Here is a 17,056-nt window from a genome sequence, read left to right as displayed (position 1 = left end):
GGTTGCTGCCGCTGTTGATATCACAACTGCCCCTCTATCAATTTTCTATGACGATGAGCTTGGTCCACGATGGCGCCTAACAAAAAGAAGAAAAAAGCAGCCTCAAACCCGGCACGAGGGTTTGCTACAGTCTCTGTTCCGTCCAAGGCGAAGCCGTCGGCCTCTTCTGAGCCAGTAGAGTCCGAAGAGACTGCCCATAAACCCGAGGCGTTGGCAGAGAAACCGCCCACTGGAGATGGCCGAAACGATAAAGCCGCTGCTCAGACGGCCAACCACAAACCAGAGCTACACGAGTTGACTCCTGACGAACTTGAACGGCACCTGGAAGAAGCTGAACTGCAGACAATCGTCGACAAGCATGGCACCAAATGCAAAGGTGATGCTGCTCGCTACTCTACCAAAATGGTGGCTGAGAGACGTCTCCTGCGCCCGCAAGCGTCACAGTTGGAGAATGTCAGTGACTGGCTCTCTCCAGATCTTTTGAATAAGATACTCGAAAAAGAGAAAGTGGAAGCAAAAAAGCAGCCTGTGATTTCAAACAAATCAGCGGAATATCATGGACAGCTCGGCCACGCCACAGAAGAAAACATCTGTGTCAACTTGTGGATTCTTCAGCTTACGCTGTTAACACTTGGTTTCCAGGAGATTGATATCCATGAGGCATTGAAAGCCCTACTTCTATATGGGCCATTGGAAATAGTGTCTGGAAAGGACCCCATCCAGGCGCTTGACCTAGCCTTCTACTATCTGGCACTCTACCTGGACAAAGAGAAGCTAGCTCTGTATGACGAGAACAAACAGATAGAGGCGGTAGGTAAAGTCGTCACAGTTGGAGACGATAGTATTAGTATACTATCAGAAAGGATTGCCTCAGGATCCTCCAGCCCGGCAGGTCCGGCGCGAAGCAACACACCAAGCAAATCTACAGAGGCTACCTCTACACTGCTTTCCCGCCCACTGAGCCCAGACTCCGAAGGGGATAGCGGCATACATGACCCAGAAATGCTAATCCCCGAATTTCTAGCTCTTCGATCACGGCTCTATGAACTTGACCCATCGGTATTCAACAAAACGAAATCTAAAAAGGGTGTAAAACAAACCTCCAAACAGATCCAGGACCCAGATCAGGATCCTGCTATTACTATCATTAAACGGAAAATTGCTCGTATTGAACAGGATATCCTGTTTGACTCTCACGAGGCAGAGGAGCGCTGGGCGGGGACGCTGGAGGAACTTAGACGTACGACAGGAGAGATCCTGAGAAATACCCTTAACTTACCAGCAAGCACGCTTGGTACTCCCCGTACTGAGTCCCACGGGACTGAAGTAAAGGACGCTCGACCTGAGGAGGATGAAGGGATATTTGGTGAAATGTTTGACTCGGAGCTAAATGATACTGGGAGCCAGACGCTGTTTGGATCCCAAAACACCTCAACAAAATTGAGAGATTTTGGTAATACTGTGGGTATTAGCCCAAGAAAGGTCCTGGATGATTTTTGTCGCTCTAGGTAAGATACACACCGATTTCTTCATATGTTAGCTCTTAACTCACACTCTACTGGCAATAGGGATACAAATGTTATATTAACATACCACAAATTATCCGACAATGCTTTTTTGCATCGCAATGCAATAGAAATTTTATGGTCAAAGGACCAAGAGGTCATGTTTGAGGCGCCTCTCAAAGATATTTCATACAGAATTTCTCCTCGGTCATTGGTGATCGACATGACTGGTATCAGTGCTGCATCTGATGTACAGGCCGAATCGTATATTTCAACAGTTGCTTTATTCATAATATCCTCACATGCATGGAAGGATAATAAAGCATCTATTAAATTATCAGGAGTATGGAAGGAAGTTTGGGATGAGATATCATTGGAAAAGAAGGAACATGACGATCAAACTGATAGACAGGTAATCAAAACATTCAAGGGATACATCCAAGAATATGAGGCTCATATTGAGGAAGACGTTGTCCTTGTTCACAATTTCCGGCAGCGATATGGTACTGGAGATGTCACACCTTCCACTGAAGGTACGCCAAGGAGATATAACGCGGAGTCCTTTTCTCCTAAGCTTCAAGCACTCTGGCACAGCCGGAGTTCATCTCCCAACTTCCAAAGGATGGCAGCGGCAAGGGCCGGACTCCCAATATGGTCATTCAGGGACCAAGTAATTGATGCCCTTTCCAGTCATCAGACTATCATAATATGTGGAGAAACCGGAAGCGGGAAAAGTACTCAAATTCCTTCATTCATCCTCGAAAATGAGCTTGCAGCGGGCAAGGAGTGCAAAATTTATGTCACTGAACCCAGACGTATATCTGCAATCTCGCTGGCAAGGAGGGTCAGCGAGGAGCTCGGCGAGAACAAAAACGATATTGGGACAAATCGGTCGCTTGTTGGATATGCGATCCGGCTGGAGAGTAAATTCACAGCTTCTACACGGCTTATATTTGCGTAAGTACATTTCCTCTCATTGCTGTTGATTGATCCCCTTGCTTATCGTTTTCTTAGAACTACCGGTATTGTCATCAGGATGCTAGAGAGACCCCAGGATTTCGATAGTGTTACTCATCTGGTTTTGGATGAAGTACATGAACGTACCATTGATGGAGATTTCCTCCTAATCGTACTTCGTCGACTGCTAAGCACTCGGCGTGATCTGAAGCTGGTTCTAATGTCCGCGACTGTTGATGCCAAACGCTTCTCTGACTATCTTAATGGTGCACCGATTCTCAACATTCCGGGACGCATGTACCCCGTGGAAACAAAGTACCTAGAGGATGTCATCGAGTTAACACATTATCGACCTAACAAAGATGATTCATACACAGATGTCACCGACGACACTTCAGAGGATGAGAAGTCAGGGGCTTCTGAAGATACCACTACGTTAAAGTCCACCCTTACGAATTACAGTAGACAAACTCAGTCTACAGTTATATCATTTGACGAGTATCGCCTTAATTACAAACTCATTACCGACCTCCTTTCAAGCATTGCCAGCCGCCCGGAGCTCATTGATTACAGCAAAGCAATTCTGATATTCATGCCAGGCCTTGCTGAAATACGTCGGCTTCACGATGAAATACTCTCGATCCCGATGTTTCAGAACGGCTGGGTTGTATATAGTTTGCATTCTTCCATTGCAAGTGAAGACCAAGAAAAGGCATTCGTTGTTCCCCCGCCTGGTATGCGAAAAGTGGTAATTGCTACAAATATAGCAGAGACAGGTACGTATCAGGGCTTTGCTCAAATCCAATTGACATGATCCTAAATAGCTTGTTAGGTATCACCATCCCTGATATCACAGCTGTCATCGATACTGGCAAAGAGAAGGTTATGCGGTATGTAAAACAACCCTTTCTCCTATATAGTATACTAATAAAAATCCTAGTTTCGACGAGCGACGCCAGATATCGAAGTTGGTTGAAGTTTTTGTTGCCCGTGCAAATGCAAAGCAGCGTCGAGGTAGGGCAGGACGAGTCCAGGAAGGAATATGTTTCCACCTGTTCTCAAAATATAGACATGATAAACTTGTATGTTCTCGTGCCTATAGTTGCAAATACCTGGTACTAATTTTGAAAATACAAATAGCTTTTCGAGCAGCAAACTCCTGAAATGCTTCGTCTGTCACTCCAGGATCTTATCCTTCGAGTGAAGATATGCAATCTAGGAGATATTGAAGGCACACTATCCGAAGCAATGGATCCTCCATCTTCAAAAAATATCCGTCGCGCTATTGAATCCCTAAAGACGGTGAAAGCTCTTACTGGAACTGAGACATTAACACCACTAGGGAAGCAATTGGCTAAGCTGCCGCTGGATGTGTTCCTCGGCAAGCTCATCCTATACGGAGCCTTCTTCAAATGCGTGGATGCAGCTGTGAGCATTGCTGCAATTCTTTCTAGCAAATCGCCTTTCTTGAACGATATCAATCGTAAAAGCCAGATCGAAGCTTCACGGAAAGCATTCGAACGAGGTATTCATATTCCAACTGCTCCATAGGCAACGAAATGACTTAACTGACACTTATTTTGAAGGCAATTCTGACCTGCTTACGATTTACAACGCCTACTGTGCATGGAAAAAGCACCGAGCAGATAAGAATGAGTTCAATTTCTGCAGAAAAAATCACCTGAGCCCCCAAGCATTGCTCAACATTGAAGATGTGAAAACACAACTGCTGGTGTCCGTGGCGGATACTGGGTTACTGAAGTTAAATAATGAAGACCAATTGGCATTGAATAGGTGTGATTTTTCGTTTGGATCTGTTTAACAATGAGCAGCCTCTAACCTTGTGACAACATAGAGCAAGATACACCGGACGCAAACGACAGTTCTTCGTTGCCCCCGAACAAGTGGATATCAACAGCAGCAACGATACGATCGTCAATTCGGTGATTGCCTGGAGTTTTTACCCAAGACTTCTCACCCGTCATGATAAAGGGTGGAGAAACGTGAGCAACAACCAGTCGGTTGTTCTACATTCGGCTTCAGTAAACAAACACACGGAAAATCCGCCGAAGTGGCTCTCCTACTATCATATTATGCAGTCTCGGAACAAAAACTATAATGCACATGAGACCAGTGCAGTGGAAGAGCTTGCAATCGCGCTGTGCTGTGGAGATGTAGAATTTAAGGTGACATGATTGCCATTATTTCCAATCTAAATTTACCGAGCAAAAGTGGCTAACTCTATTTCAAGATGTACGCTGGAATCATATCTCTCGATGGCAACCGGGTTAGGTTCAGGGTGCGCGACTGGAAGACTATGCTTGCTCTCCGGGTTTTAAGCACTCGGATCAGAGAAGTCATTGCCCAGGCACTCAAGACGCCGAAGAAAGAACTCTCCGCGGATCATAGGCAGTGGCTTGGTCTATTTTTACAAGTTCTAGAGGCAAAAAAGAAACCAGACAGCTCGGAATACATAATGATGTGAGACGAGAAAAGGTTTTCGAAAAAAAAAAAAAAAAAGAAAGAAAGAAAGAAAGAAAGCAAGAAAATCTGAGTGGTCTGGCGGGATAATCTAAATGAAATGATACTCCCGAAGTGACACCTAGCTTGGCCATTTCTTTTTATTCTCATGTATGGAGTATAATTGCTAGAGTTTGATTTGCATGTCAGATATTCGGGCTTGATAGAGTGCGGTGTTCTGCTTGTCACTGCATATTTTACTCTGGCCAAAGGGGGCCGGATAGCATAACATGTTCATGCATAAAATTGGGGTTAGAAAGCAAAGCAATGCCAGTCACAGCTGCGAAGCGGTCTCAAGGCCCTGGTCAATCAAACGCTCTATCAATATTTTCCTCCTATTGGCTTCTGCTCTGGTCCATGGATGATAGCAATATGCTAGGCCAAGTCAACAAGTACATGACCCGGCCAGGAGACGAATAGAAGCAAGCGAGTTTGACGCGTTGTCTGCCCACTGTACCTCCAAGAAACATCCAACAAGCAGCTAATGTATAGCCAGGTTGGTTTCGTAGTGGCACAGCAGTGACAGGTAGGCAGGCTTGTTGGGTTGATGATAGCTGCGGGTAGCCGTGTAGGTACAACCATCTCTTCAACTCCGTGGAGCTGTGGGTGATGCCTTTCGTGTAGCCCAGGGGGAGAAAGCACGGTATGCAGAGTCATCAGATCATTGCGTATTGGTACTTTGATGGTAGTGACAATGAAGTTGTTGCTGATATGCAATTCGCAGCTGGATGACCGTGAGACCGCCACAAATTGAGGTAACTAAACTACAAACATCTGGAAATAGAACAGGAACAACGGAGCTAAGACATCGACGGGGATATTACATTTATAATCTTTCTTTAGGAGAGCCGTCCGAAATGCAACTAATTAGCCATTCGAGCTCCGGAAGCAAAACGCAACGCAGCCGGAGTAGCACAAGTAGATGTACAGGAAGAAGCAAAGTGCATGTAGAAAATGCACATCTGATCAAAGGTGACGCGGGGCTTGCCCTGCATGAATAGCTCAACAAAGAGAGAACGAAAGATTTTTTTTCAGGGTCAAAGGGTGCATAACTACTCCGTACCGAACAGCACAAAGAAAGGGGAGGATCAGTTCTGGGGGAGGCCGAATTGGTAGATGAGGCGTAGCTTGGTTAGTAAAAAGGGTGGCGAATATACCAAATTCGAAAGACACCGGACCAACGAAAAGGGGTGAAGAGGAGGAGGAGGAAGAAGATGATGGGTACAGAATGAAATAGAGAGCAGCGACCTCGCATTTACGCCGCAATTTGCTTATTCTTTCTTCCTGCTTCTCTTATCTGGTGTCCAACTTGGCTAACTATGTGTCTTGTCAAATGGGCGATTTTGACAGGTGATTCAAGTGGAATTGACCGACCACTGGGAGGAAGAACGAGTCGATCGATCCGGCGGTGATCGAGAGAGATCCTGCCTGCTGGCTCTGGGATAGCATTGGGGGTCGGCCGTGGGTTGGGCAAAGCTACGTGGCACGTCTGGGCTGTGAGATATCGCCTTATGTTTATTTTAACTCCAGCTCAACTGCAGTTTGTGTCGATATAAAATTTCCCTCCAGCAAGATTTTTTTTTATCATCTGGGCTGTATTTCCTTTTTGGCTGCGGTTTTCTTTTATTTCTTCCTCCCTTTGAACAGGTCTGAACGGCGGTATGTCGGCCGGTACAGTAGTGGTAGTAGTACTTCTGTACCTGGTACGGAAAAACAGTAGAGTAGGACATTGGCTGGTCCAAGAAGGAATGGAATACGAGAGATGTCGCGAATACAGCGAGAAGGGAAAAGGCTTCAAGGGGCAGGGAGAATTATTCTTTCCTTTCGTCCATGTGGGTGTGAGAGTAGCACAGGGTGTATACATTATCATGACATGGCTGGCATCGGTAAAGGGGGCTGGGTGGGAAGTGAAAAAAAAGGGGGTGGATTGAATAGCAATTGAAATCAGCACCGGAGTTGTCAGTCTACGGCCCCAAACAGCACAAGCAAGATGGAAGATCTGATGGGGAGGATGGAGACAAGTTCGGAGTACGTCCAGGGAAAGAGATATCAGCCTTGTAAGGATGTTGCAGGGTCCAAGGCCATTTTCCCTTCGCCGTTGGAATTGATAGCCCGTGTGACTCTGGGACCGGAATATAACCAGGGAAAGGAAAAGGAAAAAGGGTCCAGCTGCAACAGGCTGACACTGCTCGATTTCCTCAAGGTCTCGTGCAACTAACCTGCTGGGTATCAAGGGAAAGACCATGATTCGATCATGGCAGGAGAATTGATATCAAACTAAGCTGCAAAGCAGAAGGGAAAATGGAGACAGCATGGATACTTGGAAACTGAGTCAGGGTAACTAATCCTGCAATTGAGGAAGCCGACTAGCATTATATTGTCTGTAGGGAATCATATATACAGCCTGAACCGAGGGCCCAATCGGTGGTATAGGACAAAGGAAAATAAAAATCCTGGTTGCGAATACTCTGTAAACGAGGCTACTCCCTTTCTCCTCCCCCCCCCTATCCTCAACTCGCTTAATGCTGGTGATAGCTCTAGTCTTCTTCTGATTCGGGCCGAGAATAAACAAGCTGGAAAAGGCCAAGTAGGATGCGTCTCTTTCTCTGCTCTCTCTAACTACTCACCCGCTCTCTCCTGGACGGGTGAAGAAGGTATGATATGCAGCAAAATCGGCTGTACCAGGTAGGAAGATCGCCGATTGGTGAAGATGCGGAAGACGAGCACCATCAGTCGGAGATCTGCGAGCAATCGGTAGTATGGAACTGGCTTATTGGTTAAGGGGGGTACATGAATGTACGCATCAGAAAATACCCCGTGCATAATACGTACATATATATACATCCATCCTGCAACATGGTATGTATGTACGTCCGTTGAGGCAGCCCGGTGTCTGTAAGTTAATAATATGCAGCACTCCTTGCTCCGACTCCAGCAGCACGGAGGAGATTTGGTCAGGGGGAAGACACGAAAAGCAAAAAAGGGCCAGATAATCAGAAAAAGAGAGAGAGAGAGAGAGAGAGAGAGATAGAGAAAGAGAGGGCAGAGGAAGGAAAAGCAAAGAGAGGAAAAGAAAAACGCAGAGCCAGGACTGGTCAGGCCCGTGGGACAGGAGATTACGATTCGTACTGGCCTGGCCTGGCTGTCGAGCAAACGAGTCTTCCGCTGAGACTGAGACTGAGTCTGTCTTCTGTCTGCCTCTGCCTGCCTGTCTGCCTGTCTGTCTGGTACACCGGGGTGCGTTTGCAAAGCCTGAGGATATCCATCTCATCTCCCCTTTTGGGGTCTCAGGGCTCAACTCCCCAGGTCTCAAGTGGCATGTATAGTAGCGGGCGTATGCTCCTTAACCCGCAGCGAGCATCCATCCTGTTAGAAGGCCGGTGTCACGAAAAAAAGAAGACGAGATGAGTGCCTTGCATCCGTCGGGTGATATCTGGGCTCTGCCATGGCCGGACGGGTGTATTTTTCTCACGCTCGCTGGCCATCCCCGTCGCTTAGTTACCGTAACTAAGATGATATAAGGGAGGCAAAACGAGAGCTGCATGTAGGAGTGCATGAAGCGTGCTTGGTTATGTACCGGGTTGAGTGAAGATATCTGATATCTCACCCCCCTTAGCCATCCAACTCCACTGCGCGCTGTTTCGTGCTGGCTTGATATCAAAGTGTTCAGGGGCAAAGTAGATGCATCATCAGGAGTTGGTAGCAGCAGCAACTCTTCATGCATGCATCATAATCGTCTTCAGCGTTAATCATCGCCTTCATAAGCATCATCACCCTTCATAATCATAGTCATAACCATAATCATCTTCACCGCCGGGAGGTCGTCCGCTGCTCGCCACTGCAGGAGGGCTAAGCAACCAGTTCCACGGACGACGTGGAGATCACTTGGATGCGCTGTGTGTGCTCGTCTTGCTATTTCTTTTTTTTTTTTTATTCTTTTTTTTTTTTATCCTGATATTATAATGATTATTTTATCACTAGGTACTTAAGTATTATCATGATTCTTTTTTTTTCGTTCTCTATTTATTTTTATTTCAATACTCGCATATGCAACGGCGGGTGGGTGCAGCTGAAACCCGCCATGACCATCACCGCGCTCGCTTCTTTGCTTTTTCACCTTTTGCGACCATCTCTGCTTATGATCCCGACCTGATATCAGGCCGGCCAGGGAGGTACTCTCGCTATGAAGGTAAGTAGTTATGGAGTCGCTGCTGACTCGGCTCGCCTGCTCCAGTCCCGAGGACTCCGTGGTACTGACGTGCAGACTGAGATGAGACGCCTAAGAAGAGAGACGACCGAGACACCAGGCACCGGGTGAATAAATCGGCCTAGGGAGAGGAGTTGACTGCCGTCCCGATCACATCGCCTCTGCCACGGGCGCGTAAGCAGAAGAAGATCACAGCTCGTTCGTTCTCCTGCCCCGGAGTCTCCGGCCACAGAGCAGAAAAAGTACGGGGTTGCGACTGGCCCCTGGTGGAGCAGCGAATCTTCAAGAGACGACGGCGGCGGGCGAGCGAGCAGAGAGACGGCCATCTGATGTCCGGCGCGTATGCGGTGTCTGGTTGTCTGTTATGCCACGGTACGAATTTGCATTACGGCTGGTACTTTGATAACGAAGTATATACTGATATACGGAGGGACCATCTGGCCCCCAGCGAGTGACGGCCGCGACGTGGAAGTATCAAGCTCAGCCTGGGAACACAGAATACCCGCTCCACCCTCTGCTGGGATGAAGGATGTTACGGGGCAGGGAGAGGCCAGCAGACGACGGGGGACGGCGGCCAGAGGTACCAGTGACCTTGCCGGCAGGGCGTTGTTGGGCTGCGCAGCCTGGTCAAGGGTACCTTTTGCCCGAGTACTGCGTCACTCTCGCCCAGGCCAGCATATCCATCCATCGCCATCCCCCCCCCCATTATTTCCCATTTTACGATTCTCCAGCTCAACCACCAAGAAAAGGAAACGGGATGTCCAAGGACAACTGGCCAGGAGCGAGCCGGAAGGTGGGCGCCAGCAGACTGGCTATCCATCTTTCTATGGCTGGCTGGCTGCCCTTTGGCCCATTTGACTTCCGGGGGCTCTCCTCCTTTCTTTTTCCTGCGCTGCTTCCTCTGCCCTCTGCTTCGTTCGTCCTCTTATTAACTGTTCTTTTTCTTTTTTCTCATTCTCTCTCTGTCTCTTCCTGTGCTTAACTCGATGGCGTTTAGAGCTCGTTGACGTGGTCGCTTTCCCGTCCACTCGTTTTTTATGCGCCCAGCCCGCGATATCCACTTCCCACCCATCCACCGCCAGCTTTGGCTCGACGATGGCAGCAAGGTGAGCATGGCTGGTCGGTCGTTTTGGTGCCAGCTTCGACCTTTGGGGTGAAAGAGAATTCCGCGCTGCAAGTTGGCCCATCCGAACGCCGGCGCGAGAGCGAATTATCCATCCTTTATGTGCTGGTTATCGTCGTCGTCAACTATGGAGTAGCGAACGAGTCTAACTCAACTACCAGAATCTCTCTACTACTACTAATACTTCCGTTCCGGAGTATATACGGGGGCAATATTCAAGCAACATTCGACAGAGAAAAATGGCCACCTTCCCCCCCCCCCCCCCCCTCCGATAACGACTTACTGACTCGCCAAACGGAATGCTTAGGATGAGTTAATTAATAATTCACTAACTATAGCAATGAAATCCCCAACGGAGCCAGTATTCCTTCATAGGACAAAGTCGACACTAATAAACTCGCATGAACAGGCATCGTGGGGATGGTGATTTTCACATACCCTTTTTTTTGGCCGCTGTTCGCACTTCGCTCGTCACCTCTCGCCTTTTGCTTTTTTTCCCTTCTCTTTCTCTTTCTCTTTCTATCTTTCCCCCTTCTCTCTCTGTCTGCTCATCTTTTTGCTTTTCTTTTGAAAGGGACCGCCACGTAGCAGGCTGCCCGGGGGGTGGGAGGGGAGACAGGAAAAAGAGAAGGCAGAAAGATGGGATTGGGGTAAGAGGAAGCAGGACTGAGCAAAAAAGTGGACGGTCGTTTATGATCTGGACCTCTCGCGCCTGCTCGCCTATTGAACAGGTTGTTGTACTGTACTCCGGACTCCGTACCGGGGGTGCATGGCATGCGCTGGCCATGTACATCGACTTGCCTCTACATGTACTTACCGCGGTACGGAGTACATAACAAGGTCGCAAGGTAGTTTTAGGGGAGGAGGTGATGATGCTGGAGGTGCATTATTCGGCATCATGCTCATGCGGCCTTCTTCTTTTTTTTTATTTTTATTTTTATTTCCCCTTTGCTTTGCCTGCTTGAACGCACAGTCTCTGCTCACTACGGAGTACTACTACTCTCGCTCTCTCAACCTCGCTGGCTCTCCACCTGTCCGCCGCCAGCTTTGACCTCCGAAGTCTGGAGTACATATGTGCCGCCGGTGAGCCCACCATCGAGCCCACAGGAAGGCAAAAAAGCAAGCAAAGAGCAGAAAACAGTACAGAAAAAAACAAAAACAGTACAAGAAGGCAGGCAGGCAGGCAGGCAATTCTCCGCAGAGAAAGAAGCAAAAAATACACAGACGAAACGCAAAAGGAAAAAAAAAAAAAAAAGAAGAAGAAGGAAAGCAAAAGAAAAAGAAACGCAGATAGAAAAAAAAAAGGGCGATGAAGCGAGGACAAGGTTGACATCCTGGCGTATCGCTCCCGTCTTTCGCCAGGGGGGTCTTGTTGGCCCAGATAGCCTGAGCAAAAAGGAGCAACCATCGAGATGTCGGGGGAGGGCAGAAGTGGACAGATGGGAAGGACAGCAGCCGGGCGAGAGATCCCTCTCCCGGAAGCTACTGCACGTATATCCCTCCTTGTGATATATATCGGCTCCCTTATTATATCTCGATACGGAGTACTTACATACGGAGTAACCTGGCTGTGTACTTATATATACACAACTACGACTCCATAAAGAATAAAGAGTGTTATATACACACTCCTTTTTTTCCAAGCGTGGGGTAAGCGAGCACTCTGCATGGCTGTCAATGCTGGATATGCTGCGAGAAGCTCTGCTTGTCTATATCTGGATGCAGTCCGATACTTTTCATGCCTCATGCTGCATGCTTCTTCTGCTGCTGGTTGCTGCTGGTTTGCCGGTGGAACCAACCGTGACGCCCTCGACCAGCGGGGCCTCCCTCCCGGCTGCAATGCAAATCAGATCCAGAGTTCGGTGGTTTTCACCCATTTTTACCTTTTTGCTTGCTTTCTTTTTCCTTGACCTTCACTCTCGAAGGCTGTTCGTTCGTTCGTATCGTACGGCGATATGGAGAAAATACGGGACTGGAAACGTTGCTAGAGAAGTATCCCCCCTCCCCAGCCAGGTGTCCTTTTGACCTACTGCTCCTCCAGATCAGCAGATGGAGTGTGATCTGAAGGGGAGGGGGGCGACTGGCCGGGTATTTCCCACATTTAGGATTCAATATACACATCCCATAGCCTCCTCGTGAGCTGGTTGTGTTTGTAACAACGGCTAATATATGCTCGCTGTTTCCTGGTCCAAGGCTGCTAGCTAGTCAAAACTAGTTGCTTCCATGGCTCTTCCATCCACGGCTCTGGCTCCGGCTGGACAGCAAACGAAGGCCCAAGGTAGTTGAACTAGTTGGACATGGTCCCTCGATCGATGCCTGGTTTGGGATACTCGAGTACTCCGTACTACTCTTCTCTGTTGTTACAACGCACGAAACGGACTGATGGCGTTATGGGCTTGAGTTGACGAGTAAGTTAACTCGTGCTGGAGCCCCGAAGGTTCCTGCAGTCGCTTGTTAAACTCCGTGGGAGGCCCATGACCCAGACAGCAGACAGCAGACCGACAGCAGAGAGGGAGACAACCCAGAGACAGCAGACACCGAGGGTATAGTCGATGTACTGGCATACTTACAAGCATGCCTCCTATCCCCATGCCATTCATGTCCATGCTTCTGTTCATGCGTGATCAAGGTTACCGGCCTGAAGTAACTAACGGAGTATATGTACGCATACGCGATGTATGTATGCGCTCCGTATGTACAATGTACGGTGCATCAGGCTAAACTGCCGGATGGCAACATGTATGTTCCATGCAATTCATTCTCCCGCCAGGATGCAATGCTAGCTTAATTTATCCTACCTGGTCAGTGTCACTCATGCCTCTTCTTGTTCTTCCTTCTTCCCTTGACTAATAAGACTTGATATGGTTCAAGATAACTCTGGTGCTTGCTTGACCTTGCAACAATCCGTCCATCCTAAACTATCTCGTTATTGGCGGCGGATATCAACCGTCCGGCCGCGCTGTCATCGAAGCATGTCATCATCAATCAGGAGAACAGACGGGGAAGGACATGTGGGTATTATTCCTCGGAGTGGACTGACTCGTGAGAATAATGCAAATAGTTACATTATTGACTCCATCACCAAGGCCGATAGCAAGGAAAGTAATTTATATTACTTATCATTTACTCACGGCGATGTGCACTGCCCTTACTTAACGATGTCATGCTATGTAATGCCATGCCATGTAGAGCGGGCCGTGGATAGCGAAAACCTTCAGCAGGGCCTAAAAATAACAGAAACGAGCCCGGTTGGTGATGAGCAGGTTTACCATCAAGACAGTCAGTGCTTGCATTCTGCTCTGTTCGTGATAAAACGATAGACTGATGCAAGGGAAGGGATTATTGTTGGGGGAGGGAAGGGGAAGCCAAAAAAAAAGGGGGGGAGAGGGGGGGGTCTTCCTTCGTTTCAACGATGCAAGGAGACCAAACCAGCACAACCCGGAACGACCAGACACAGACTAGATAACTGAAGAATGACTGACTGGCCAGGCTAGCCCGTGATAGATGTAGCCTAAGCCCCGTTATCGGGCCTTTCGCCCTTTGCTGACCTGGCCCACGGAGCAATTAATCAAAAAGAGAAGAGACGGACTAGCTTGTTAGCTGTTATCCTAGTTTCGGTCAGGGACAGACTGAACAGGCCACTATGTATCCAGCAGGGCCAAAGCGGCAGCGACGGCGGTTTTGGATGGAATTTTTTATTAAAAAAAAAAAAAATAAGAGTAGTAATAAACGAAAGCTAACGAAACGGATGGAAGAGAAAAGAAAATAGTAGAAAATAAAAATAAAACCGAATATCTGACTGATTGATTCCGATGGGGAACGGGGGGACGGGGATCAAGAGAGCGGGCTGAGCCTTACTTATCTTATTATTATGACCTCTTGATAGGACGGAGGTGTTCATTGGCCTTCTTTTATTTGGACATCCTGGTACGGATACTACTAGCTAGTCGCTTCAACAGGGTGCTTGCCTGTAGAGACGTAGAATGGTAGGGCGTTTTGGAGGGATATAGAAGAGGCGTTCGGACTGATTCCTGTACGCACGGTGGATGATGGCATCCTGTACGGAGTAAGCATGATAACATTGAAATTGGATCGTATATGGTGGTTTCTAGTAAAATTACAGCGGAATCAACCTTGGAAAAGAGAGCTTGGGCAATTGCTCAGGCCACCAAGAGAATTGATAGTGGTAGCTGTGGCTGGCTGCAGTTGTCAATGCATTAAAGCCTTGCAAGTAAACAATCTCAACACAAAAATAATATGCACAGGAATGAAGACAGGAGTGAGTCAAACCAAGCAATCAAACCTGACCGAGTGACTGACTGATTGACTCGACTAGTTATGATCAATTGGTCGAGATGAATATGTCTTACCCTTGACAGGGAGAAGAAAGAAAGCAGGACAGGCAGGAGATCACGATTTGATAGACGGAGAAGAAGCAAAACGGTTTGTTTGATAGTTAGCTCGTTCGACAAGTGAAAAAAAAAAAAGAGAAGAGGGTTCCCTTTCCAGCAGTTTCTTTGCTTGCATTGCAGTTGCAGGACATTGCATGAGAGCGACAGACAGATGTACATACATCATGTATGTATGTACGGCGGAAACCATAATAATAATAAAGAGGCTGTCCATAAGCAGTTAGGGATGACTATCAGTAGAGAAAGAGAGAAGAGGCGTCCTTGTACGACTCTTCTCTGTACTCCAGAGGCTGTTCGGGCTGTTCCAAAATACGTCCAGCGAAAGGGCTCTCGGTCCCTTCTCCCTTTCCTCCCCCTCTAGAACATGCAAAGGAGACAAGAGACATATTCCTCTTTAGTTAAGGTCTCCAGTGGGGGGCTTTGTTCGGGATGTTTTTTTTTTTTTCTTCTCCCTTTTTCTTTTCTTTTCCCGTCGAAATTGAAAAAGAGATGAGATTACTATCTGATCGACGGTGATCTGTCTCTGATTTCGCTTGCCCTTCTTTATTCGATTAGATTAAGTTGAGATGCGATGAGCCGTGTGTTGTTGTTGTTGTGTGTGTGTGTCTGTTGAGAGCTTCCTTTTCTCCCTTGTTCGGGGGATGGTTTGCTCACGCCTCCCCCTGAACCAGCGGAACGACGAAGAATGAGGCCCCAGGGGGAGAAAAAGCAGCAAGATATGTGAGCAATTGAGGTCGTTGTAGAACCTCGAACTCAAAAAAATTTAAGGGTAAGGCACAGGAACGGAAGAGACAGACGTACATACATACATCACAGACGCACATACACCGTACATACATACTTCCGGGCCCAGGGCGATGGCGTTGGCTATCCATTCCCCCCCCTCCCCAGTGCAGAGGAAAGACGAACGCACTGGCGTACGGTATCGGGAACTGCGCATGGCTGGAACCGGTGATCCCTTCTGCCTTTCTCCCATTCGTGGGGGCCAGGGGGGGTCCTTGATATGACTTTTTTTTTTTTTTTTCTTCTCTGCTGTCAATTTTCAACGCTTCCACCTTTGCCCGGACGAACCGCACCACTAGTTAGTTTGCTAGGCTCACAGACAAAGAAGAGGAGTGCACGTATGTGTAGATCGAAGCAGAGGGCAGACAAGAGGTAGAGACGAAGGGAAAGGGGGGGGAAGAAAGAAGAAAAAGAAAGAATAAAAGGGCCCCAAAGCGAACAACGGATAGAGAAGCCAGGTTGACGGGGCGGCTGATCCCGAGGCTAGAGAAGTAAGAATAGCAGCAGCAGCAGCAGGAGAAGCAGCAGCGGAAGCAGCAGAAGCAGAGCACGGAGGGCGAACGAGTCGAGTGATGATGATGCTTGCTTCCAGAAGAACGGTGCTGCGTATCGGAGAGACAAGGATTGGGAGCAGGAGAAGGGCGTTTGCAGGGGGGGGAGGGGGGGGGGGGGGGGGTCCATCCCTCTGCGAGAGCATCACCACCACGGCGAGGAAGAAGACGAAGAAGCAGAGACAGAAAGCAGCAGAAGGAAAAAGCAACCAACCCCATGAGATGTTTGCCAGCAAATGGTATCACCAGACCGTGAAGTGTGAGTTGTGAGTTGTCCTTGATCCACCCTCGGGCCTGCTTGCTCCACGCTCCACGCACTTCTTGGAGATTTGAGGACGATGCGATTTTTGCAGACCGCAAGGAAAAGGAATGGCTGGGGGGCGAGAAGCTCAGCCAGCGAGGGCCAGTCAAGGGTCGCCGTCGCTTTTGCAAAAACCAAGGGCGTAGTAGTGGTGGTGGTGGTGAAGAGAGTGAAGCACAGGACCCGGTACGAAGTCAAGTCTGGTCTGGCACGCTGCGTGTTTTGGCGGGTTCGCGATCCACGGTACATACATCCATAGTACAGTTCCCTCTGGACGTCTTCTTGCTCGTCTTCTGCTTTTGATAGACGAAGAAGAGGAAGAAGAAGCAAAAAAGGGCCCTCCTGCTGCGCCGCGGAAGCCATCTTGATTGATCGTTGCTGAAACTCAGCGAGCACTGATGAATGTGCATGACTGGAAACCGGCTGTACTCTACACCTGGCTGGCTGTCAACGACCGACTGTATATAAGAATAGCAATATAACATGCACTTATCTCTTCCGTCTTTATAATCCTGCTTCATCATCATCATCTCATCATCATCATCAGCATCATCATCAATCATCAATCATCATAATCGTCGTCTCGTCTCTACCAAAAAGCAACCTCCCCCCTAACACCCCCCGGCCAACCAGACCAGACCAGCCAATCTGCTTGCACGACCCCCCAGCCACCCCCAGCAGCGCGAGGACGAAGAAG

General features: G+C 48.3%; 3 protein-coding genes across 3 annotated transcripts; 1 reads left to right on the top strand and 2 right to left on the bottom strand.

The window, feature by feature from the left end:
- Positions 1-69: 69 nt before the first annotated feature.
- Positions 70-4,013, top strand: ARB_07707 (ATP dependent RNA helicase, putative; the record flags this gene model as incomplete). Its single annotated transcript, XM_003013941.1, has 6 exons — positions 70-1,508; positions 1,569-2,462; positions 2,520-3,238; positions 3,295-3,352; positions 3,403-3,544; positions 3,603-4,013. 6 exons carry the CDS (start codon positions 70-72, stop codon positions 4,011-4,013), a joined length of 3,663 nt encoding a protein of 1,220 aa, XP_003013987.1.
- Positions 4,014-6,513: 2,500 nt separating this feature from the next.
- ARB_07706 (uncharacterized protein) lies at positions 6,514-7,227 on the bottom strand (the record flags this gene model as incomplete). The annotated part of the gene is made up of 1 exon (XM_003013940.1): positions 6,514-7,227. The coding sequence occupies one exon, from the start codon at positions 7,225-7,227 to the stop codon at positions 6,514-6,516; it is 714 nt and encodes a 237-aa protein (XP_003013986.1).
- An 8,593-nt stretch (positions 7,228-15,820) lies between these two features.
- Positions 15,821-16,922, bottom strand: ARB_07705 (uncharacterized protein; the record flags this gene model as incomplete). The annotated part of the gene is made up of 3 exons (XM_003013939.1): positions 15,821-16,109; positions 16,208-16,771; positions 16,849-16,922. The coding sequence occupies 3 exons, from the start codon at positions 16,920-16,922 to the stop codon at positions 15,821-15,823; spliced, it is 927 nt and encodes a 308-aa protein (XP_003013985.1).
- Between the last annotated feature and the right edge of the window lie 134 nt (positions 16,923-17,056).

Source organism: Trichophyton benhamiae, assembly GCF_000151125.1.
Source record: "Trichophyton benhamiae CBS 112371 chromosome Unknown Abenha-G-c-312d04.f1, whole genome shotgun sequence".
Taxonomy (NCBI): Eukaryota; Fungi; Ascomycota; class Eurotiomycetes; order Onygenales; family Arthrodermataceae; genus Trichophyton; species Trichophyton benhamiae.
Note: the sequence above shows the minus strand (reverse complement) of the source record. Positions and strands in the feature narration are given on the sequence as shown.